The 23,712-nt window shown below is 37.9% G+C and overlaps 1 protein-coding gene and 1 non-coding gene across 2 annotated transcripts in view; both read left to right on the top strand.

Annotated features, from left to right (window-relative positions):
• The window catches only part of EP400 (E1A binding protein p400), a 141,611-nt gene that overhangs the window by 97,258 nt on the left and 20,641 nt on the right, over positions 1–23,712 (top strand). Inside the window, exons 26-44 of the mRNA XM_027844122.1 lie at positions 731–898; positions 5,870–5,964; positions 6,613–6,896; positions 9,816–10,018; positions 10,112–10,281; positions 11,357–11,553; positions 12,679–12,790; positions 12,977–13,120; positions 16,769–16,927; positions 17,142–17,225; positions 17,924–18,052; positions 18,429–18,473; positions 18,561–18,714; positions 19,191–19,432; positions 19,595–19,768; positions 22,428–22,564; positions 22,740–22,796; positions 23,288–23,366; positions 23,510–23,710. Of these exons, the coding sequence (XP_027699923.1) occupies positions 731–898; positions 5,870–5,964; positions 6,613–6,896; positions 9,816–10,018; positions 10,112–10,281; positions 11,357–11,553; positions 12,679–12,790; positions 12,977–13,120; positions 16,769–16,927; positions 17,142–17,225; positions 17,924–18,052; positions 18,429–18,473; positions 18,561–18,714; positions 19,191–19,432; positions 19,595–19,768; positions 22,428–22,564; positions 22,740–22,796; positions 23,288–23,366; positions 23,510–23,710 (2,834 nt within the window). The remainder of the gene's footprint in view (positions 1–730; positions 899–5,869; positions 5,965–6,612; positions 6,897–9,815; positions 10,019–10,111; positions 10,282–11,356; positions 11,554–12,678; positions 12,791–12,976; positions 13,121–16,768; positions 16,928–17,141; positions 17,226–17,923; positions 18,053–18,428; positions 18,474–18,560; positions 18,715–19,190; positions 19,433–19,594; positions 19,769–22,427; positions 22,565–22,739; positions 22,797–23,287; positions 23,367–23,509; positions 23,711–23,712) is intronic.
• On the top strand, positions 10,757–10,891 carry LOC114029658. The gene has a single exon (XR_003567515.1). It is a non-coding gene; the product is annotated as a small nucleolar RNA SNORA49 (small nucleolar RNA).

Here is a 23,712-nt window from a genome sequence, read left to right as displayed (position 1 = left end):
TGTGCAAAGTAATCTTTGAAGGGGGAGGTATGTCATAAAAGTTGGGATATTTTAATTTACCTTCATTTTTTCATAGTGATGAATTGGGTGAATCTTAAGGGAGAAGACGTTAGATATCTCTGAAGTCCAAGGAGGTAGAAGACTTAACCATCTATGTGGTTAGAATAAGGAATTTTCAGGAAGGTGACAGTTAAGAATTGGAAGATGCTAGAGTTCTGAATTACTTATAAGTTATTTCTAGGCTCATGGAGCAGTTGTTTTGAAAATGTAAAACTTAGAGAAGAGGTTAACATGTCCAGGATTTACTAGGTGCTCTTTTAGGCTTGCTGTGTTTGACAAAATTAATCACCTTGTGACTAACCTAGTGATTAATGCCCCCAAACTTAGGCATAATTGTACTGAAAGCCTTTCCGTTTTGGTTGAACCTGCCTAGTCTTGTGCCCTTCTGCTGCCTTTGAGAACTCATGGCATGATGAGGCATCAAAGGAGGAGTGGAGTGGAGAAACTTTGTTCTTTTATCTTAATAGTTGTGGTGATCCATGCCCTTTCCCTCTAACACTTACCTTAATTTTATCTTTATCTTACTTAGTAATTTGGCTTGTTTTTTAAAAATTTTTATCACGTACATCTCTTATATTCTTGGACAATTTAACAATGAATGTAGTCAATAAATAGAACAAATATTGACCATTAGACCCCAGAGTGATCCCTGATGTGATTTAAATTGTAGGAAGTGTTCTTCAGATTGTCTCTGCTCCTGGACAACAGTATCTGCGCCCTCAAGGCCCAGTCGTTATGCAGACAGTGTCTCAGGCTGGTGCTGTCCAGAATGCTTTGAATGCCCTGGGAAACAAGAACCAAGCAAATGTTCCAAGTTCCACACCAGGAGCTCCACCAGGTATGTCACCTTTCTTGTTCAGAAACAAAGATTCTATCACTTAAGCTTAATTCTATCACATTAAGCTTAATCATCACAGTTGTATTCCACAGTGATTAAAATGAATCAGTTTAGTTTGGAACTACAGATTAGGTTTGTAATGAACTAATTCCCATAGATGTGACAATTAGTATCATGTTGATAGACCTTTTTTTCTTCCCTTTCTTTCTTCTTTTTTTTTGTCCCAAAGACATTTGCCTATTGTAGGCTACCAGCATGTTTAGATTTTGAGCTCACTAATATAAATACTTCTTTTAGACTCTGTTGTTTGACTGGGTAAATTGTCAGTCACACATTTAACTGAGCCTGGTCAGAATTTTCACTATAAACCACTAAATGGAGCATATTATGGTCCAGGAGTAAAAAGTTGGAGAGCTCTGGCAGCTCTGTTTTTTCCTGTCTCACACAGCCTTTTCCCCTTTGTTGTTCTTGATCTTGATCTCATTCCTACTTCCTTGCAGATGCTGAATCTCTCTCTACCTCTCTCTCAGCCCCCAAGCCTGCCTGGCTGTACTTGGCTCTTGACCTTTATTCCCTTTCAGATTTTTTTGAAATGATGCTTCAGGTGTTGGTTTGGATTTGGTAAGAAGTAGAGGAGTCATTGAATGTAGGGTGATGATCTGCTTCTCATTAGTAGCCCACCAGCATATCATTCATTTTTCTTTCTTTTTTGGTCTTAAGTCACCTCCTTTTCAAGAAGTGTTCTATAAGAATTGGTCCTGTACTTAGAGAACTTGGATTCAGATTTTCTATCTGCCTTTTATCTAAGCCCTTATAAGTGGTGAAGTACTGAGGCTGGAGTTAAGAACACCTGAGATACTTACTAGCTTAGTGACCTTGAGTAAGTCACTTCACCTCTGCCTCAGTTTCCTCATCTGTAAAATGAGCAAAATAATAGCATCTAATACCCAGGGTTGTGAGGATCAGATGGGATAATATTTAGTGCCTGGCACATAGTAAGTGCTTAATAAGTGTTTGTTCTTTCCCTCCCTATCTGTGTAACTTTGGGCAAGTCCCTTACCCTCTTTGAACCTCAATTTCCTGATCTATGAAGGGAAGGAGTTAGATTGGATGGCTCTTTAAGGTGCTTTCTACTGTTCCAACTATGGTTCTCCTAGCTTAATTTATATTCTTGAAGGAAAACTGTAAAAAAACCCAAACACATGGATTATTTACTGTTGTGTTTTGAATGGGTATAAGCTTAAGATTAGGGTCTTTTGAGATACCGATCAATCAGTCAATCAGTCAATCAGTAAACATTTTTTAAGTGTCTACTATATGCCAGACAGCATTAGGGAAATATTAAGCAGCTTTTTTTCACTATATGACACATTTCAAGATGTCTAAATTTTTCACAATACACCATGATTAAAGCTGAGTAGTACCTGTGTACCTGAGTAGTGCTTTGTGTGAGAAGAGCTTTTTTTTGGCTAAGATGATAAAGAGAATCAGAAAGAAAGAGAAGAACCATTAATTGGGGGAAAAAAGAGAGGGGGGAGAAAAGGGGAACTTATAGGGAGAAGAGAAGCAAAAAGAGGTAAAGGTGAGAGAGAAAAAAGCAAAGAGGAAAGAATAACAGCAAGAAAGAATGATGGAATATTTATTCTCTCCTTGTGTGATACCTGGCTTTTGCAGAAGTTTATTGGCTCTCTTGGGGTGGAGTTTATTGACAGATGTGGCTGGGCAAATGGCTGCTTGGGGTGACTATTGTTATAAAGCTTTTTCTCCATAGACTCCATGTCACTGTTTGTCTAAGACTGACCCAATGAGAAACCCAAGTCTCTCAGGATTTATATGTATGTTTGTGTATGTGTATGTGTACATGCATCTATATACAGGTGAGTATATATGTATATACGTATGCATACACGCGTGTATATATGTATATATAGATATACATATATACACATACATATATACATAACTATCTTTATATATGACATATCTTATATACTCAGATCATTATTTTAAACATGATTGTTTTTTTTTTTAAAGATTTAAAGGAGGGAGATGATATGAACAGAATTCATTTTTAGAATCTATCCCCATTTCCATTGTCATTTGTTAAATATTAAACAGGAAGTGTTACAAAATGTTACAATAGAGTACAAATATACTTTTATATTATAAATACAGGGTAATTAATATATGACCTAGGTTAATTTTCTATCTATTGCAATTTTTAACTAATATTTACATATCTTTAATTAACATAATCTCAATAAAAAATTCAATAATTTAATTAAAATGAAGAAAATAAATAATTCAATAAAAAATTCAATAATTTAATTAAAATGAAGAAAATAAAATTTTTAGATCCAGAGCTAGAATCACAATTATTTTGAGCTTGATAGTTGAATTTTGGCCTCTTCCTTGCTGTTTCTAATTTTTTTACAGATAGAAGATGAGTGTGATGATGTGCCTAATGCACAGTAATACTCTTTTTAAAAAATATTTTTTCTAATTAAAGTAAAAACAATTTTTAACATTCTTATTTATCTATATATCTCTTTTTTTTTTGTGAGGCATTTGGGGTTAGATGACTTGCCTAGGATCACAGAGCTAGTAGGTGTCAAGTGTCTGAGACCGGATTTGAACTCAGGTCCTCCTGACTCCAGGGCCAATGCTCTATACACTGTGCCACCTAGCTGCACTTTTAACATTCTTTTTAAAAAATTTTGAGATTGAAATTCTATCCCTCACTCCTGCTCCTCCCCCTTCTTTAAGAAGGAAAGCAATTTGATATAGGTTATACACGTGCAGTTATGCAAAACATTTCCATATTATGTTTTGAAAGAAAACACAGAACAAACCAAAAAAAAAAACCAAGAATGAAGTTAAGAAGAAGTATGCTTCAAGCTGCATTTAGACTCCATCAGTTCTTTCTCTGGGGGTAGATAGAATTTTTTATCCCAAAGGATAGAATTTTTTAGCCCAAATCCTTCGGGATTGTCTTAAATTATTGTATTGCTGAGAATTAAGCTGAGTCATTTACATTTGATCATCATACAGTATTGATGTTACCATATACAATGTTCTCCTGGTTCTGCTCACTTCACTTTGCATCAGTTCATATAAGTCTTCCCAGGTTTTTTTGAAACCATTCCCTTCATAATTTCTTATAGCTCAATAGTGTTCCATCACAATCATATACCGCAGCTTGTTCAGCCATTTCCCAATTGATGAGCATCGCCTCAGTTTCCTATTCTTTACCACCACAAAAAGAGCTGCTATAAATATTTTTGTCCTTATAAGTTCTTTTCCTTTTTTTTTTTTAAATTTCTCTTTGGGATGCAGACCTAGTAGTATTATTGCTGGGTCAAAGGGTATACAGTTATATAGCCCTTTGTGCATAGTTCCAAATTGTTCTCCAAAATAGTTGGGTTAGTTTACAACTCCACCAAGTGCTTTAGTGTCCCAGTTTTCCTACATCCTACATTTCCTACAACATTTGTCATTTTCTTTATCTGTCATATTAGCTAATCTGGTATGTGTGAGGTGGTACCTCAGAGTTGTTTTAGTTTTCATTTCTCTAATTAATAGTGATTTAGAACACTTTTTCATATGACTGTAGATAACTTTGATTTCTTCTTCTGAAAACTGCCTGTTCATACCCTTTGAGCATTCATCAAATGGGAAATGACTTGTATTCTTATAAATTTGACTCAGTTCTCTATATATTTCAGTTAAAAGGCCATTATCAGAGAAACTTGCTGTAAAAAGTTTTTTCCCCCCAGTTTTCTGCTTTCCTTCCAATCTTGGTTGCATTTGGTTTTGTTTGTGCAAAACCTTTTGAATTTAATATAATTAATATTCATTTTACATTCCATAATGCTCTCTATCTCTTGTTTGGTCATACATTATTCCCTTCTAAACCTCTCCAGTATCTTTGCCAAGAAAACCCCACGTGGGGTCACAGAGTCACAGACATGACTGAAAAATGATCTAACGACAACAATGCTCTCTCTCACTTATTTGGTCATACATTCTTCCCTTATGCGTAGATCTGGTGGATAAACTGTTGATGCTCCCCTGTTTGCTTATGGTATCACCTTAATGTCTAAATCACGTATGCATTTTGACATTAGCTTGATATACCATACGAGATGCTGGTTGATTCCTAGTTTCTGCCAAACTGCTTTCTAGTTTTCTTGGTATTTTTTGTCAGATAATGAATTCTTGTCCCAAAAGCTTGGATCTTTGTGTTTATCAAACACTAGATTATTGTGGGCACTTACTACTGTGTATTGTGTGCCTAATCTATCCCATGGATTCACCACTCTATTTCTTAGCTAGTACAGGATTGTTTTGATGATGACTGCTTTGTAATACAGTTTATGATCTGGTACGGTTAGACTGTCTTCCTTCACATTTTTTTTTTCATTGATTCCCCTGATATTCTTGACCTTTTGTTCTTCCAGATGAATTGTTATTATTTTTCCTAGCTCTGTAAAATAATATTTTGGTAGTTTGATTCACAGTAATATTCTTGACCCTGTTCTTAACATTGTAGAGACTGAAATGGCAGAAACAAATTTTTTTCCTTGAGTCCTTACAATACCATAACCCTGTCATTGAGAATGCCGAAACCTAAGAGTGTTTCTGTGTCCCTATTTCATTTTTCCCTAAACTAGTTGGAATAGTTAAATATTTTTTCAGGGTTATTTTTTTCTTGTATTTAATGCTGATACTAGCATAGTTTTTGGTGCTCAGAATTTCAGAGGAAGGAGAACTTCAAAAGAAAAATGAAATGTAATTTTCCATATTAAGTTTCTAGACACTACATTAGCCCATTTCAAATTAAGTATTTTCTTTGTCTGCCACTCAGAATTATATTGTGTTTTGTTTATATGAAAATAATGGGATTAATTAAAGAAGTTTAACTTTTTTCATGTAGATGTGAATTAATGCTGGGTATTTTTGAAATTGTAGTAGGTATTCCAGGGAGAACAGCAGTTAATTCCTTGACATCAGGAGAAGCTGGAGTAGTATCAAAAATGGCCAATCCTATAGGAGGCCCAACACAGGTTTGTAACTTACTGAATTCTAAACATATTTTTTCCCTTTGTCAGAGCAGATTCCAGTTTATATAGATTGCTTAAGGGACTTATAGTATTAATTGGTAGTGTAAACATGTGGTTGTCAGAAGTTATGTTACCTTAATAACATGGCAAGTAATGGCATCTTATTTTAAAAAAAAATACTGTGAGCTGTCAGTGAATGAAATTTTAAAGTAAGAATTTTCTATTATAGAATTACAAAAATAGTACCCTAAATGTCATTAAAATTTTGCTTTCCTGTAGCCTAATTAATGAGGTAAATAATGAGGTAACAGTAATCCTGCTTTGTTTTACTCTAAAATATGCTTATGTATTTTCATTGTTTATTTGAAGTATTGTAGGATCTTAACTACAGATGCTCATAAGAAATAATTTTTAAACTTGCTAGAGAAAATGAAACTTTCCCCATCTAATTCATTTATATCTTTAGCTCCAAAGAAGCAGAGAGCATGACTTTTATGTGTTATGCAATGTTCAAAGCAGGGCCATGCATGTGGGACCTCTATAATTACTATTTGATGATAGTAACTTGGCATATTACCTTTTTTTTAACCATTTAATTATCTACTTCTCCATACTTGAATGACCAAGCTCTTATTACCATTTTACCCAAAGGAGGAAAAAAATAGACTTTTGAAAGAACGACTGGACCGAATTTATTTGGGCAATGAGCGGCGCTGTTCCAGAACTCCTGTCTATGGCAGTGATTTGTTAGGAATTTGTTCTCTGATTAGTCGGAAGAAGACACCTCTGCGCGGGTCTGCAGACAGAAATAAATGGAGTTGGGCTGGTATGGTGAACTGTTGTGCTTCATCTTCAAGAAATTCAACTGACGTACTTCAGTGTTTGATGTTGACATTAGAACAACGAAGAGAATCCCTCCATGATGTTATTAATAGGTATTATAACCTGGGCACACTTGAGTTTTGTTTGTTTGTTTATTTTTTTATAGTCTCATTTGGTGCAATTTTAGAATTCATTTTGTGAACTTCTTGCTTTTTCACTGTTGTTCTTTTAAAATCCTTCTTAAAAATTGTTTAAAATTTGGTGAAAATTATACTGGAAAGAGCAATGAACCTGGACTTTGGAGATGAGTTCATGTCCCAATTCTGATCTTTTTTAGCTATGACCATGTGCAAATCATTGTTTTTCCTTTAAAAGGAAAGGAGGCTTATGTTTGCTTGTATAGCTTACTTTACAGGGTTATTGTGAAGAATAGACTTTTTCAACCACAGAGTTCTATATTACTGTAAAATCATTATCAACAAGTATTTGTTAAGTGTCTACTATGTCTTTGACACTATTGGTACAAATATAGTGAATCCCCCTTCCCAAAGGGCTTACATTCTAAGCGAGAAACAAGTTCACGTCTAAGTATTTTAGATACATACCATTGGGTGTGGGGGCTGGGGTTAAGCAGGGCCTCATATAGAAGGTGATGCATCTTGAAGGAAGAAGGAGATTCTGTGGCAGAAGTGAGAAGAGAGTGCATTCCAGACAGGGAGGAGGCCAGATGGGGCAAAGGTCAGGTCAGTTTGGCTGACACGGCCTCTGACAGTCACTGACAAAGTGAGGGAAGGAGGAGACAGTGTCCCACAAGGCTGGTTGTTGGGATCAGGTTGTGTGGAACTTTTAAAAACCATGAACAGAGAAATTTATGTTTTATCCTTGAGGCCACAGAAAACCAGTGGAGTTTAATTAGGGAGTCAGGTGGTCATAGCTATGCTTAAGGAAATCACTTTGGCAGCAGTGTGGAGGATGGATTGGAGGGGGCTAAGACTTGAGGAAGGCTGTCCCTGTAATATGGGTGAGATGATGGGGGTGGGCAGGAAGATAGTAGCTTCAGAAGTAGAGGGAAAGAGGTGGATATGAGAGGTATCACAAGTGGAAATAGCAAGGTTCAGCACCTGATCGGATATGCAAGAGTGAGGAGTCAAGGAGGGTTCAAGGCTATGACTTTGGGAGCCCCCTTACAGGAACAGGGAAATAGGGGAAAGATACTAAATTTCGTTTTGGATTGAAACAGCAGTGCACCTCCCAGAGGGCTTATTTAGTGCTTCTTAAGGAGTATGTCTGCGTTTTGGGTAGCAGTCACCAGGTGGATGGTGGCATGAAGCTGTGGCATTCCTGTTTGCTCTCAAGGGAGGGAGGAGTTGGGAGAATTGAATGAATGCAGCTCATGATCCAATCTGTATTGAATGAGAAGATTTAGAGCTGGAGTGCAGCCTCAGAGACAGTCTGGTCCAAAGCCTCATCTTGTAGAGGAGCATTTGGAGGCCCAAAGAGGCCAGAAAGAATGGACTTTGTCAGTATCATACAGATAATAAGTATCAGCCAGTCGGTAAGCCCATTTTTCTTACTCATATCCATTGCTCTTCCATTTTTCTGCATTGCTTTTAAAATCAGATAAAAACAGGGGCAGCTAGGGGGCGCAATGGATAGAGCACCGGCCCTGAAAGTCCGGAGAACCTGAGTTCAAATCCAGCCTCAGACACTTGACACTTACTAACTGTGTGACCCTGGGCAAGTCACTTAACCCCATTGCCTAGCAAAACAAAACAAAACGAAATGAAAAAATCAAATAAAAACAAAACAAACCTTCATTCATATTTTAGTTGTTTACATATCATAATAAATATATACTCAAGAAATTTCATAAGTACCCTTAAATGATAAAAGTGATTAATTACAGTGGTTACATGGGGTTTACTTTCTGTATTTCCCGTTTGTGAAACATTGAATCTGTTCGCAGCTCCATTCAGCCCTCCTAATAATGCTTCGGCGTTTGAAATTTGTCTTTGGCTTCATATATGTCACCACCCTCATCTCTATATTTATTGCTTCTGAAACTGTAACTGTATCTCATGACAACATCTAATCTAATGTAATCTAATATCTATTCCAGCTCCCTGGCAGAGGCTCTAAAATGTTCCCATCATAAACAATTTTTTTTTTTTTTTGGTAAGGCGATTGGGGTTAAATGACTTGCCCAGAGTCACACAGCTGGGAAATATTGTGTCTCAGACCGGATTTGAACTCAGGTCCTCCAGATTCCAGGGCTGGTGGTCTATCCACATAAATGGTTTTTATTTTATCAGATTAGAAGGAAAAGTTGAAAAGAAACAAACCAAGTCTTGCCTTTTTCATCCTGTTTGAAGAAGCCTTCCTTTAGGCCTCAGACCTATGATTGTCTCTTCCAGTCAGGAGGATATAGTTACTTGAGGGATCTTGGCCAATTATCCATGCAGTCTTTATGTTAACCTCAATTTTTGTGTTAGCTATTTTGCATTTCCTGTACCAACAGTTCTCAAAGTGTGGCCCCCAGAGACATTTCCAAATGTTCATAAGGTCAAAATGATTTTCTTAATAATATGAAGACGTTTTAATTTCTAACATGGGAAATATTGATAGATATAACCTACATAAACAAAAGCTCTTTGGTGAGGGGAGGGGTCCTCAATAATTAAAAAAAATTTTTTTTTCAATAATTTTTAAGAGTGTGAAAAGGTCCCGAGACCAAAAGGTTTGAGAATCACTTGGCTAGATGACGAAGTCCTTAGGAACAGGTTCTGTGTCCTAGCACCTAGCCCTGAGCTTTGAATGATTGCGATACTGCAGATGATTCATTCAGGCACTTGTGCAGCTTTTGTAGTTGTTTGGCCCTTCCAAGCTGGGTTATTAAATAGCCTTTCCTTTTTTTCCTCTCTGCACCCTCGGACACATTTTGAAGAGGGCCAAAGAGCTTCCCTGAAGCCACCTGACAATGAGAGGTTTCTGTCTGCTCTGTGTGTAACTGAGGGATTCTGTTCACTTCACAGGGTGGCCTGTGTGCTTCCAGCCGTAGTGGCTGCTCCTCCTTGCTTGTACGTAGCCAAACCACCACCCTCTTACAGCCACAAAATGAAGATTTTCCGGCACTGTCTGAAGGAGCAGACTGCTCCCTATTTACAACAGTTGCATGAAATAACAAACCTCAAGGTATTGCAGTTTCCTGAGCTCAGACTGGTGCAGTATGATTCAGGTATGAGCAAAGATGGATATTTAGCAAAAATAAATTATAATGGCTTGTATTTTAATCTTATCATGAAATACTCTCATGGTATTATCTTTATAGGAAAGCTAGAAGCTTTAGCTATCTTGCTTCAGAAGCTAAAATCTGAGGGACGTCGGGTGCTGATCTTATCTCAGATGATTCTGATGTTAGATATTTTGGAAATGTTCTTGGACTTCCATTATCTTACCTATGTAAGAGTTGATGAAAATGCTAACAGTGAACAACGCCAGGTAAGAGAGGACTTGTTGATCACTTAGGGATTTAGCGATAGCCATCAGCTGACTTTTAAAGAATGGAATTTGTGACAATGCAGTTAAGTAATTTAGTGATGATGTCTCTCTATCATTACCTTTATTAGTCCCCTCTTAAGGTTACTGTCTGAATAAACCAGAACTGAATTACTTGTTCTCTCTGAATTTCAGTAAATCCTTTGATTCTGACCTGATTGACATAAATTAGGGACATAAAGTTTAGATCATGCTATTTGTTGTATTCAGGCAGCTTGATGGTTGTATACAGTATTTTGGTGTCAGCATAAATTAACTCAGTGACCTATGGGGATCAGTCCTAGAGACTAGTATGTTCAGGTAATAAAAATATAAACTTTTTGTAAAATAATATGGTTTTGAAATTCAGTAAAGTCCAATTTTTTTAAGTATTTAATTCAATTACCACCTGTCACTAAAGAGTATGTGTGTCTCCCTTCTTCCTCAGTCTTACTCCAGGGGCTTTCTTGCCCATAGAGTGCCCTGGCATTGCCTGAGGAGATATCAGAAAGCACATTTCCCTCCCCAATAAGAGCTGGATTTTCTTTTGGGGCCTATAGTTGGAGCTGACATTAACTGTAGAAAAGTATTTTATTTTTCCACTTTTTTGTGACTGATGAACCAGATATAACTCAAGCATTCTGAAAATTTCTTTATTATAAGTAGTTAAAAATCACTATGTAAGTGCAGAAATAAGTCAGCATATATTTTGCTAAAAATTAGGACATTTTCAAAAGTGAATTTCAATATTAAAATAATCACGGTGCTATCGTCCTCAAATAAAACAGTAGTTAGGCACTTTAGATTTCAGAATACAGTCTAATTTATGGATAGTATTTAAATGCTAACTGGAGAAGGAAAGGGCATATCAGTCCAGTATCTTTGCCACGAAAACCCCATGGACAGAATTGGTTTGTTATTGTCCGCAGGGTTACAAAGAGTTTGACGTGACTGAATGACTGAGTGGCAATAATTAATTGCTATTCTTCCATTTAATTTTTTATTATTTACTCTTATAAGCATTTTATTTCTAATTTAGGAACTGATGAGGAGTTTTAACAGAGACAAGAGGATATTTTGTGCCATTCTTTCCACCCACAGTCGCTCTACAGGTGTAAATCTTGTAGAGGCTGACACAGTTGTGTTTTATGACAATGACTTAAATCCAGTGATGGATGCAAAGGCTCAAGAATGGTGCGATCGAATTGGAAGAAGCAAGGACATTCACATATACAGGTAATTTTCATGCCAAGAATCCCCAAGCAAGATTAAAACATTTCACCTTTCAGATGAATTGACCTTTTTTCTGTTCATTTGTACCTCATCGATTTTTATATTAATTTGTTTTTGTTATTCTGCCCTTTTTATTTTTTCATTTGTTTGGCCCCTTCCTCAAATACTCAAATGCTAGGGAAGCAGTTGATGTTAATGGATGTACTTAAAATTTTATAAAATATAATTAAAAGTTTTCGAAAGAAATTAAACCTACTTTTCTTGCCATCAACTGCAAACATTAGAACTGTAAACCAAACGTGCGTGTGTGTGTGTGTGTGTGTGTGTGTGTGTGTGCGTGTGTATTTAAGAAAATTCCAAAACTCTGTGGTGTGTATTTTTAGAGCTTTCTAAAACTTCTGGTCTCAGAACTGTACAGACCATAATTCCATTTCTAGTGTTTGATGAGTGCTCTTAGTTACAGCTTCTACAGCTTCTTATACATCTCTGTGAAATAAACAGCGTTTAACTAGACATCTGTATCTCCTGTACAATGTCTTTGTCTTTCATGCTGACACAATTCAACATTATTTAGTTGGGTCTCATGTATTCGGTATGTAGTCAGAAGTGTGTGAGGTCCAAGTCAGTGGATTCATCAGTAGGATCCCAGCTTAGGTTTTTGGCTTGACTACACTGCTTTTCATTTATTTATTTATTTATTTTTAAAGGCAGTTGGGGTTAAGTGACTTGCCCAGGGTCACACAGCTACTAAGTGTCAAGTGTTTGGTCTGAGGCTGGATTTGAACTCAGGTCCTCCTGAATCCAGGGCCGGTGCGCTATCCACTGTGCCACCTAGCTGCCCCTACACTGCTTTTTAGTTGTGCTACCTTGGGTAGGTCATTCACCTCTCTGAGTCTCAGTTTTTTTTCATCTGTAAAATGTGGATATCTACCCAATCTACTCTACAGAGTTGTGAATACCAAATGAAATGTGTGAAAGTGCTTTGGAAGCTTCAAGACCATATGTATTTAAACTTTATCATCATCATTTTTAGAAGCAATCCCCACTGTTATTATATCAGTGCCTTCTAGCTCTGTACTTTATCATTGTCACACAAAACTGTTTAATAAATATTTTCTTCTTGTGTAGGCTTGTGAGTGGTAATTCCATAGAAGAAAAATTGTTGAAAAATGGAACTAAAGATTTGATAAGAGAGGTTGCTGCTCAAGGAAACGACTACTCTATGGCATTTTTAACTCAGGTATTTTTAATGTGTTAAAAATCCTCAGAGTCAAGTTTTATCACACAATGTATTGCATTGTTTTTAATAGATATTCAAAACCTGATAATTATGTATTAATCCTTCACACCTAGAGCTTTGAGTTAAGGTTGGATATAAAAGTGTGTCCCTAATTATTGAAAGACATGATCATTTTTGTTTTTTCAGCAAACTATCCAGGAGCTATTTGATGTTCACTCTCCTGTAGAAGACTCTGGTTTCAGAGTTAAAGCTGAAGAATTTGTTGTTCTTCCTCAGGAGCCCTCTGCCTCAGAAGCAATTGCACCTAAAATCGCAAGGCCTTTTATAGAGGTAACTTTTCCTGAAGAAGCAGCTGACTGAAGGATGTCCTTTTTAGAGATCCCAACCACTTTATCATTTCTTTCTCCCCCTTCCTCATATCACTGAAGTTGCTGCACTCTAGCCTCCCTGGACCTCTCATCACACAACCCTGGTTGTTATAGCTGGTCCGTCCACTCCTTTCCAGCTGCACTTGAATCCGTTCTGAGTCTTCAGTTTTCTATGTTAGTATTACCTACACTGCCACTCCCTTGCCTTTTTGAAATTCAGTGGTCTGTCCCAATTCAGGAGCACGCCAACACTTTGGTTTCTAGTTCTTTCAGGGCAGAGCAGTTGTCTACTGAAGAAAGACACAAAATTGCATAGACCTGACTCATTTATATTTGGGCTATAGATGCTTTACAGTCATTCTTTTATTTATCTCTTCGATTTCTTTAGTGTTTAGTACCCCTCCTGCTTCCTCTCCCCCGTTTGTTGTTCATTCATTTCAGTGCTGTCTCTCTGTGACCCCATTTTGGGGTTTTCTTGGCAAAGATACTGGAGTATTGTCATTTCCTTTGCCAACTCATTTCACAAATGAGGAACTGAGGCAAACAAGATTAAGTGACTTGCCCAGGGTGGTACACCTAATATCTGAGGCAAGATTAAACTCATGAAGACTTCCTGACTCCAAGACCAGTGCTTCATTCACTGGACTACCTAGCTGCCTCAAACCCATCCCAAATAGCTATTTCAAGTCTTTCCCTCTGTTTTCAAGTCTCCAGTTCTATCATGTCTTCCTTCACTATTAGCAAATGATTTATCTCCTATTTTAACTGTGAAGATTATGGCCATTTGTTTTGAGTGTCCCATCTTGCCTCTTCTTCACTTGAGAAAACTTCTTGTTACAGAAAATTGTGTTCCTCATCTTTTCTAAGGCTTATTACTCTTCTTTCTGTTTCCTAGATCTTGTGACATTGTGACTTCTGAAGAATCTTATTTAATTAGTTACTCATCTCCTGAGATGATGTCTGAAATGAATTTCTCCCCTTAATTTCCACTTGTTAACACCCTTCCTTTTCTTCAAGACCCAAGAGTGTTGTTCTTCAAGTGTTACACCTCTATGAAAATTTTTTTGAATCCCTTAAATTTCTTGTAGCACCTTGTTTGGGCCTTTCTTCTGTGCTTACTACATAGCAGTTTGTAACTTATATTTGTACTTGTCCCTGTTAGATTGCAAATTGTTGAGGAGAGCATCTGTAACTTAACTTTATTCTTTGTCATCTAGTACAATGTCCTGCACATATTAGATACTTAACAGATGTTTGATTGAACTGTTTAATTCTGAGCCTTTCTTTGTCTATCACCTCCTTTTCCACTGTCTCATGTTTTTCTTTCAAATATATAGTTTTCCCCATTTTGAAAAAAAAAAAACCAACCCCAAAACTTCTTTTGACCCTACTGACTACTCTAGCAATTCATATTACTTTCTTTGCTTTTCCTGGCAAACTTCTCTAATGTATGGTCAATATCAGCTGTTTCTGTTTCTTTATGACAATTCTTGACCCCCTGAAATCTGATTTGTGACCCTAAACTACAGAAACTAAATTAAAAGTCACTTCTGTTCTTCACAAATCCAGTGGCCTTTTCTCAGTCTGTGATATCTTTAAGGTACTTGATCTAATTTGTCTCTTGGTCTTGGCTTCTGTGATGCTACACTCCCATGGTTTTCTGCCTACCTTGATATTGCTACTTTTCAGGTAGGGACTATAGACATCCCCCAGGATTTAGACCTTAGCCCTCCGAATCTGGAACCATAGAATCTGAGAGTTGACAAGGATCTCATTGGCATATAGTATAACCCATAGGTGAAAGGAAGTTCTCTTATACGTGATAGGATCCTCCAGCTTCTGCCAAGAAGTGGAACCCTCTTCTCCTCAAGGTAGTCTGTTCCTCTTTGGTAAACTGTTGGGAATTCCATACATTGTGTCTGCCCTGCAGGGCCAAAGAGAAAAAGTCTAATCCCTTCTCCACATATTTGCATAAGGATTCACATACTTAAAGACAGCTATCAGATCCCTCCCTGAGTCTTCTTTCCCCCAGGCTAACTAACTATGCCTAGTTCCTTCCACTGATCTTCCTTTGTCTCGTTCTCAAGGCCCTTGCTCTCCCAGTGGTCCTCCTTTGTTCATGCTTCAGCTTTGCAAGTCTTGCTTACTTCAGATGGAATCTGGTCTGAAGATGTCAGAGGACAGGCGAACTCTGAAGCTATGCCTCTCTTCATACAGCCCAAGATCCCATTAGCTTTTTTGTCTGCCTCACCACATTTACTTTATAGATTCTTTTATAGATTTGTAGATTTATAGATTCTTTTCCATAATGAACTCAGTGCACATCTAGAATGGTAGAGCTGGAGCAGGACTACAGCAGGACCTTCAAGATGAATGAAATGAATCTCATTTTATAGTTTAGTAATCATAGGCCAAGACATCGGGGAGGACTTGACCCCAAATCCCATAGCTAGGGCAGAACCAAAACTGGAAACTGGGTGTCCTTTATTTCTTATCCACTTCTTTTCCCACTCTGTTGTTTTTCTTGTTGTTGAGTCATGTCTGATTATATCAATTGCCTCATCTGTCCTTCCTTTGAAGCATTCATTTCTTTACTTTTCTCTTCATTCCTGGGGTTCTCTACCTACTCAATCACCTCATGCTTAGGTAGCTGCAGTATTTTCTCATGCTCTCTCTATTTTTTGCCTTTAACTCCTTCAAGTTATCCTTCAAACCACTGCCGTAGTAATCTTTCCAAGATGTGGGTTTTATCTTGTGGCTCCTTGGGAATCTATGACCTCTACTTGCTTTACTAGAAGAAGTCACATGGCTGGTTCAACACACTCTGACACAGTGTGGGTTTGCTCCAGGTAGCTCCTGTAACCTTTAGTGTTTCTCAAGTTACCTGTGATTCTGTATCCTGGGATCCTGTCTAAACCATTCATCCTGTCCAGAGAAGCTGTTGGGTACATGGGAGACACTGGGCCTGGGCTCCAAGCCTGACTGTGCTGCCCCTACGACCTGGGGCCTTCTATTATTCTTCTCTGGGCCTCTGGCGTCTTTGTTTATAGAATGAAAAGTTTGGAATGGATGACTTCTGCAGTACTTTCTAGCTCGAAGTTGATAATCCTGTGATACGTCTTCCCATTGTCTTCAGAACATTCTATATTCCCAACTCAAAGTTTCCTTCATATCCTTCTTGTCCTGTCCACCTGTTTATGTCCCACCCATAGCTGTTTTGAGCTGTGAGTCCAGTTCATCAAGGGTGAACTTTAGATGTATGTACTTTTGATGAATGTACTTTTGTAATGGGTGGGAGATTGAACTAGGTGACTTCTAAGTCCTGTCTGAATCATTCTTTTTAGATAAACTCTTCTGATTTCTCATCAAAATCTTTTATGTATGTATCTTTTCTCCCTAAGTAGGCTGTAAGAAATTGTTGTAAACTTTTCTATAATGCTATATGGATAAATATTTATTCAGTGGAAGTGTCAGTGATCTTGCGGATTGGGCGTGGGGGGAATGTGATTTTTATAATGTGCCTAGTTGAATAAAACATTTTAGAAATCTTTTCTTTTTATGATTCTTTTAAAAATACACAAAATTTTACTTGAAAATGTGTTTTCTCAAGGCTCTTAAGAGTATTGAATATTTGGAGGATGACATCCCAAAATATGAAGAAACAACAGTGTCTGAAACAAGTGCTGATATTCTCTCATCAGAATTAGATGATCCAAGAGTTAATGAAGAACCTTCACAATTAGAAGAATTAGCTGACTTTATGGAACAGGTATTGTGATTTTAAAAATTCAGTTTTAAACCTTTTCATTTTTAAGATTCAAGCTCAATGTGAGTAGGAACAGTATTGATTCCTACATGGAATGCTTCAAATTTAATTGGGACATGTAGTGTAATTCATTATTTTAGATGTTGGGGTGAGAAAGAGCCTTGGATTTCACTAGCTTCCTACTAATGATCTTTGAAAAATGTGTATTTTGAAACAGCTCACACCAATTGAGAAGTATGCTCTGAATTATCTTGAATTATTCCATGCTTCCATTGATCAGGAAAAACCAAGAGACATTGAGGTAAGAGAAGAATTTTATGCATCTGAGTTTAAAATGGATGTGACCTACATGCAGTTTCAGAAAAATCACACCATAAGAACTATTTGAGGAGTCGTAATGTAGTAACTTACAAGTACTTAGCTATTCCTGGTTTGCAGTGGACTTTCCCTCATACGAGCCTCTGAAATGAGGAAACTTGGGCTCCTTGCCTTGCATCATGCAGATAGATAATGAATAGAATTGCTGATAGACTTGGAGAAGCTTATGTAAGCAGAGGGATGGATTTGTGTATAACTTTTGTATTAGAGAGAGATTATGTTCAAGAATAATGGAATGCAGAGGCAGTTAGGTGGCTCAGTGGATAGAGCACTGGCCCTGTAGTCAGGAGGACTTGAGTTCAAATCCAGCCTCAGACACTTGACACTTATTAGCTGTGTGACCCTGGGCAAATCACTTAACCACACTGCCTAGGCTCGCGCCACCCCCCCCCCCCCCCAAAAAAAGAATAATAGAATGTGTCCTAGATTATAAGTCATAAGTAAGTGTTAGCATCAGTGTAAGAGAAGGTGGTCTGTGTTTAGTAAAAGTTTGAAAAGAAGAGAAAAAGGAAGAAGAAATTAGAAGTGAAGGTGGTAGCATATAGTAGAATTTGTGCTTACGATTTTCTGTTGCTAGCCAAAATTTTTAGAAGTGTCTTTTCTGATGAATCCTGTTTGTAGGAGGTAGCAATAGCTTCAAAGGAGTGGGAATCCAATAATATGAGACGACTTAAAGAGAGGGATGCCTCAGCACTGTTAGAAGAGGAGGAAGAATTACTGACATACACCAGAGAAGATGCCTACAATATGGTAATGTTAGGGTACCTCTCAAACCCCAAGAAGGAAACTGTTTGGGCATCATTGTTGGAGGTGTTTGTAGTTGCATATATGGCTGCATATATTTTTTAATATTAAAAACCATTATCAAGTATAAGTTAAAATCAAGAAACATATCTTCCATGAAAATGTGTAACTGACCCATTTCTGCTTAAAAACACAAATAGCCTTCTGGAATGGGGCTTTTTGTAAAATCTTACTAATTATTAGAAAAAATATATATCTTCTCTAGTACACTGATTGTACTTACTTTAAATGCAACAATTAACATTCTTTATCTTGTTCTTATTCAGAATTCTGCATGTTCAGTGATCTCTTAAATCTTTTATATTCCCTGTTTCTCCTACAGGAATATGTTTATGAAGATACTGATGGGCAGACAGAAATTATGCCAGTGAGTCACTTCATTTAATTTCATTTCACTGTCAGGCAGATTTCATGTTACATGACAAATGTAATAGAAAATATTTTCTTTGTACAGCTTTGGACTCCTCCCACTCCTCCTCAAGATGACAATGACATCTATATTGACTCAGTCATGTGTCTGATGTATGAGAATACACCCATCCCCGAATCTAAGCTGCCTCCAGTGTATGTGCGGAAGGAGCGTAAGCGACACAAGACAGATCCCTCTGGTAAATGGGGCCATGACAATTCCTCGGTGGACTTACTGACGTTAGCTGTTTGCTGGTCTGGGCAATTTGTGTGTCTCATCTCATAAGAGTGTGCAGTATCACTTGCCGTTTGGAGGATCTAGTTATTTGGCTCATGAAACTTATAAAAGGAAGCTAGTAGTTGTATTCAACTATTTTTGCTCATCTTATCTCTTTTGTTTTAGCTGTATTTGAGTTAAAAATTAAAATGAGACTTACTGAAACCCTCCAAATGTAATTTAAAAGGCATGTGAGCTCATATGCATTATTAAGCCTTTTTGTACTGGGAAGGAGGGGACATATTAATTTACAGTTCACATTTTACGGGGTCTGACTAGCGTAGCACTTTGTAGACACTGTCTCTTTGCCCAGCAGTATATACCATTTCCTTTGCTCGTTGTGATCACTTTCACCAATGTTCTGTTATCTTCTTGCTAAAGAAGGCGTCTCTTCCTTAGCTGTCGGTCGGAAGAAGAAGCAGCGGCATGGGGAGGCTGTCATTCCTCCTCGATCCCTCTTTGACCGGGCAACGCCGGGGATGTTGAAGATGCGGCGAGAGGGCAAAGAGCAAAAGAAGAACATTCTGTTGAAGCAGCAGACTCAGTTTGCCAAACCTCTGCCAACTTTTGTCAAACCAACAGCAGAGTCTGGGCAGGACAACCCGGAGTGGCTCATTAGTGAAGACTGGGCGTTGCTGCAGGTGAGAGAGATCTTGCGCATGATTTTTTCCATCTGCCTTTCCCCACCCTTGTGCTATTCCAAGCTTCTGTGTTCTTCTGTAGCATCTTTCTTAGACACAGAAAAATAAATTAATTCATGCTTTTGTTGACATATTTTAATCTGAGACTTCTTCTCTCTTTAGGCTGTAAAGCAGCTGCTTGAACTTCCTTTAAATCTCACCGTTGTGTCACCAGCACACACCCCTAATTGGGATCTTGTTAGCGATGTTGTTAATTCCTGCAGCCGAGTTTATCGGTCTTCCAAACAGTGCCGAAACCGCTATGAAAATGTCATTATTCCGAGAGAAGAGGGAAAGGTGAGTTTAAGCTCACTTATGCTTTTCCAGAAACTAGGTACAGAAGAACAGTAATTTAGAATTTTTATTGCTAGATCAAATGCTTTTCATCAAACCACTGTAAAATCTGTCATTTGAAGCAAACCTTTCCACCCAGCAGCAAAATTCTATTCTGAAATTGTCATTAGTGAAGTCACCTTATTATTATATCGCATCATGATTTTCTGTTTAACAGAGTGGTGGATTAAGAGTGGAAAAATTGCTCCTTTATACTAGTCATTAGTTTGGTTGCAGAAGAGATTATTGAGCTAGTTTTTATCCATATTGCTTTGTCACTAACCCTCCCTTAATCTCTTAGCATGTTAAGAGATGGTGGTTTCGGGGAACTGAGTTGCATATTGATTGTTTCGGGTTTAAAAAAGAATGTTGAAAATTACAGTATTTACAGAACATTTACATTGTAGCCAACTATTTAGTAACTTTTGTTTAAAAAAAAGAGAGACATGCAACATGGTAGAACTGGTGTCCTAGCTGAGAAAGGAAGAGGAATTTTTTTTTCCCTCTAGAGATAAAAAACACTCAGGTCTCCACTTTGCAATGTTTTTCCTCTCCGACCCTGTTTGGTTGTCTCTTTGTTTTTTCATCTGGCTTTCCACATGCAACTACCTCTTTCATGCTGCATGACTGCTTGACTCTGTGGGGAGAATCTCAAAACTGTACAATGTTGGAAAGCATCTATCTGGCTTTAGTCCATGTCAGTAAAATACATTTTGGTGAGTGCAGTGGTCTCTCTCTTTGCCATGTCCTATTTGGTGGTGATGTAGCCTATTGAGTGAAGGAATTTATCTGAACAGAAGTTACAAATAGGCCAGAGGATCTACATCCACTCTAACCAGATTCTTGATTTCTTTCACAGCGTGAACACATGATTATGTCTTTCCATCAGTAACAGGGTAGAAAGTTAAGCATTTTTAGGGAGTCCTCCAAAATTTTAGTTGATAAATTAATATTTGGGGGAATAAATTTGGAATTTTTTATTTATTCGAGAAAGTTACCTAGTTTCTGTATGAATCATCTTTTCATTGTTTGAAAAATTTTAATGTCAAAATGAAGCATTTGTTTGTTTCAAACAAAACAAGCTTTCTTCATAATAGCATTATGAGGTACCTTCACAAAAGAGACTTCCTGAAGTGCTTTATATCTGTGTGTTTTGGAAGCATTAATGGTAATTAGCCATAGCCTTAATATGGAAAAAAAAATAAAGCTAAAATGTTTTCTTTTCTTATAGTTGATTTATGAAGCTAATCCAAAGAAAAAGGCAAAAAATATTTATAAGGTATGAAGGTGATATTCTGAATAAATTGGAAAACCTTGTTTTAGAGCTGATGCAAAGAAGCACACATAGAAAGACAGACTCAGAATTGTTTTAATAGTTCACAAAAGTTTGACCGTCCGGAATTTGCTACAGTGCCTTTCATTCCTAGAGCTAAAGGATTTGCTTCTGGGCATTAGGGAACAAATAGTAACCCACTCAGCACCAGCAGGAGGAGACTTCCTGCAGCTCCCTCCTTGGTTATTCCAGCAGAGTTCGGAATGGTCATAGGAACCAGACTTGGGAGAATCAGGTCCCAGGTCCCTGGTGTGGCAGAATGGGGCCCGCTGGCACCAAGGAGGCAAAGTGGAATTCCCTTACCACTCAGTCTTCCTTAACTTTGACTTTTGCATAATTTAATTATCTGGTGTTGTGTGGTGCTCAGTCTTTTTTTTTTTTTCCTTTCCACTTTTCTTTTCTCACTGTCTTTCTCTGCTGAATTTTGTGTTTTGGAAATGCTACATACATAGAACAATTATAAGTTATCTTGTGATATCTTGATCTTATATGTATGTATGTTTTCTGTTCTTAATTTCTTTGGACATTATCTTCTTTAATTAAAGGTGTTCTCTTAAGAATAAACTAACTGCTTATATCTATATTTACTTATGTACACACGCATTCTTATAGGAAATATAGGAATTCTGGGTCCTCTCCATTTGGATTGAGTTTCATTGCCGTTGTGTTTATGATGAGAATTTGTAGAGGCAGCACTGTGAAATGAGGAGGGCCCTGGACTAGAAATCGGGAGATCTGGTTTTGAGTCTTAGCTTTGTCACTAATTTGCTCTGTGCTTTTGGACAAGTCACTTCCCTTCTCTGAGACTCCTCTTCCTTATCTGTAAAGGGAGAGGTGGAAATAAAATAAACACCATGTCTCTTCTAGCTCTGATATTTTGCACTTTTAAGATTTATTGGGAGTACGAACTTATTATTTAAAGAGAAATTTATTTTTCCAGAGTTTGGGTCCAGGGGAAATTTATCTAACAGGGTAACTCAAACCTTTTCCTAAGGTGGTGCTTTCATTCATTATTGAAAGTTTGTCATTACAACATTCTTCTTAATGTATGAAGGAAACTTATTTCCCCTGCTGAGTTCCATGGCACATAAATTTGGACACTTCAACAAGTTTGTACTAACATAAATATTTGATAGGAGTAAGGAAAGTTTGTGAGTATTTAATCTTAGAAAGTTTAACTTATGTGTCCATTAGCTTCCAAATAAGCAAACCCTGTTTTTGATGGATGGGGTAATTACAGGTTCTTGTTGGTATTTTAATTTTGATTGGCTCTCATCTCGTTTGTTTCAGAGCAAGAACAACCGTCCTCTTCGTACGAGCCAGATCTATGCTCAGGATGAGAATGCTACCCACACCCAGCTGTACACAAATCACTTTGATTTAATGAAAATGACTGCTGGAAAGAGAAGTCCCCCAATCAAGCCTCTGTATGTTTCTCGAATGCTCATTTTCTGTTAACTTTGCTTGAGGTGTGAGTACTGTGTCTCGTGGTAAATTTTTTTGTATGTAGTGAGTTTGAACAAGTCTCTTTCCATCTGGCAGCCTTTGGTTTGGAATTTTTTGCTTTCAGCATTTCTCTTCTCTCTGTTCTGTCCATTTCAGACTTGGCATGAATCCTTTCCAGAAGAACCCAAAGCATGCTTCAGTGCTAGCAGAGAGGTAAGTGGCTGTACATTTTTGTGCTGGGTCATTTGAACCTGAATTTGCTCTGAGGCCTTACAGTAGCCTTGGCTTTCCTGTTTTGGGTCCCTGGAGAGCTATGGGAAGGATGTATTGGAAAGGTTGGAGGCAGGGAGACCAATTATGAGACTATTGTAGTAGTTCAAGTGAGAGTTGATGAGAGTCTGAATTTGAGGTGGTCACATAAGTGGAGAGAAGAGGACAGAACAATATCTTTAGTCCTCATCTGGCTTCTGAGCTGCAGTCCTGAACTGCATTCCTAAAGACTCCTGTGTCCATGGAGACTGAACAATTGATGGCCAGCAGCTTGGGAAATAAAGGATTTTAGCTGTCAAGAAGGTGCTAGGAAAATATAAGCACCTGAAGGCAGGGCAGGGACTGTTTTGTTTTTGTCTTAGTATGTGCAGCACTCAGCATAGTCACAGGGCCTGGATGCTTAATAAATCCCGTGTTTTTCCATTTACTTTCAGTGGAATCAACTATGACAAACCACTGCCTCCAATTCAGGTTGCATCTTTGCGTGCTGAGAGAATCGCAAAAGAGAAAAAGGTATGCACCTACATTTCAGTGAGACTGTATATTCTAAAGCTTGAGAGAAAAAGGCTATGCCTGTCAATGTGTGTGTGAGGACAAGAACCCCAGGGAATTGTGTTTGTAGTTGGGATCTCTTTTTAATCCTCTTACTTTTTTAGGCTTTGGCTGAGCAGCAGAGGGCCCAGCAGCAGACGGGCACCCAGCCCTCCCAGCAGCAGCAGCAGCAGCAGCAGCAGCCTGGGCAGCAGGGAACAGCTGGACAGCAGGCAGGCCAGGCCCAGCCTCAGGCCCAGCCTCCTGGGGTCCAACAGCAGCAGCAGCAGCAGCAGCAGCAGCAGCAGCAGCAGCAGCAGCAGCAGCA

This window comes from Vombatus ursinus, unplaced genomic scaffold, assembly GCF_900497805.2.
Source record: "Vombatus ursinus unplaced genomic scaffold, bare-nosed wombat genome assembly UNPS02014935.1, whole genome shotgun sequence".
NCBI classification, from domain to species: domain Eukaryota; kingdom Metazoa; phylum Chordata; class Mammalia; order Diprotodontia; family Vombatidae; genus Vombatus; species Vombatus ursinus.
This window is presented reverse-complemented; position numbering and strand designations above follow the sequence as displayed.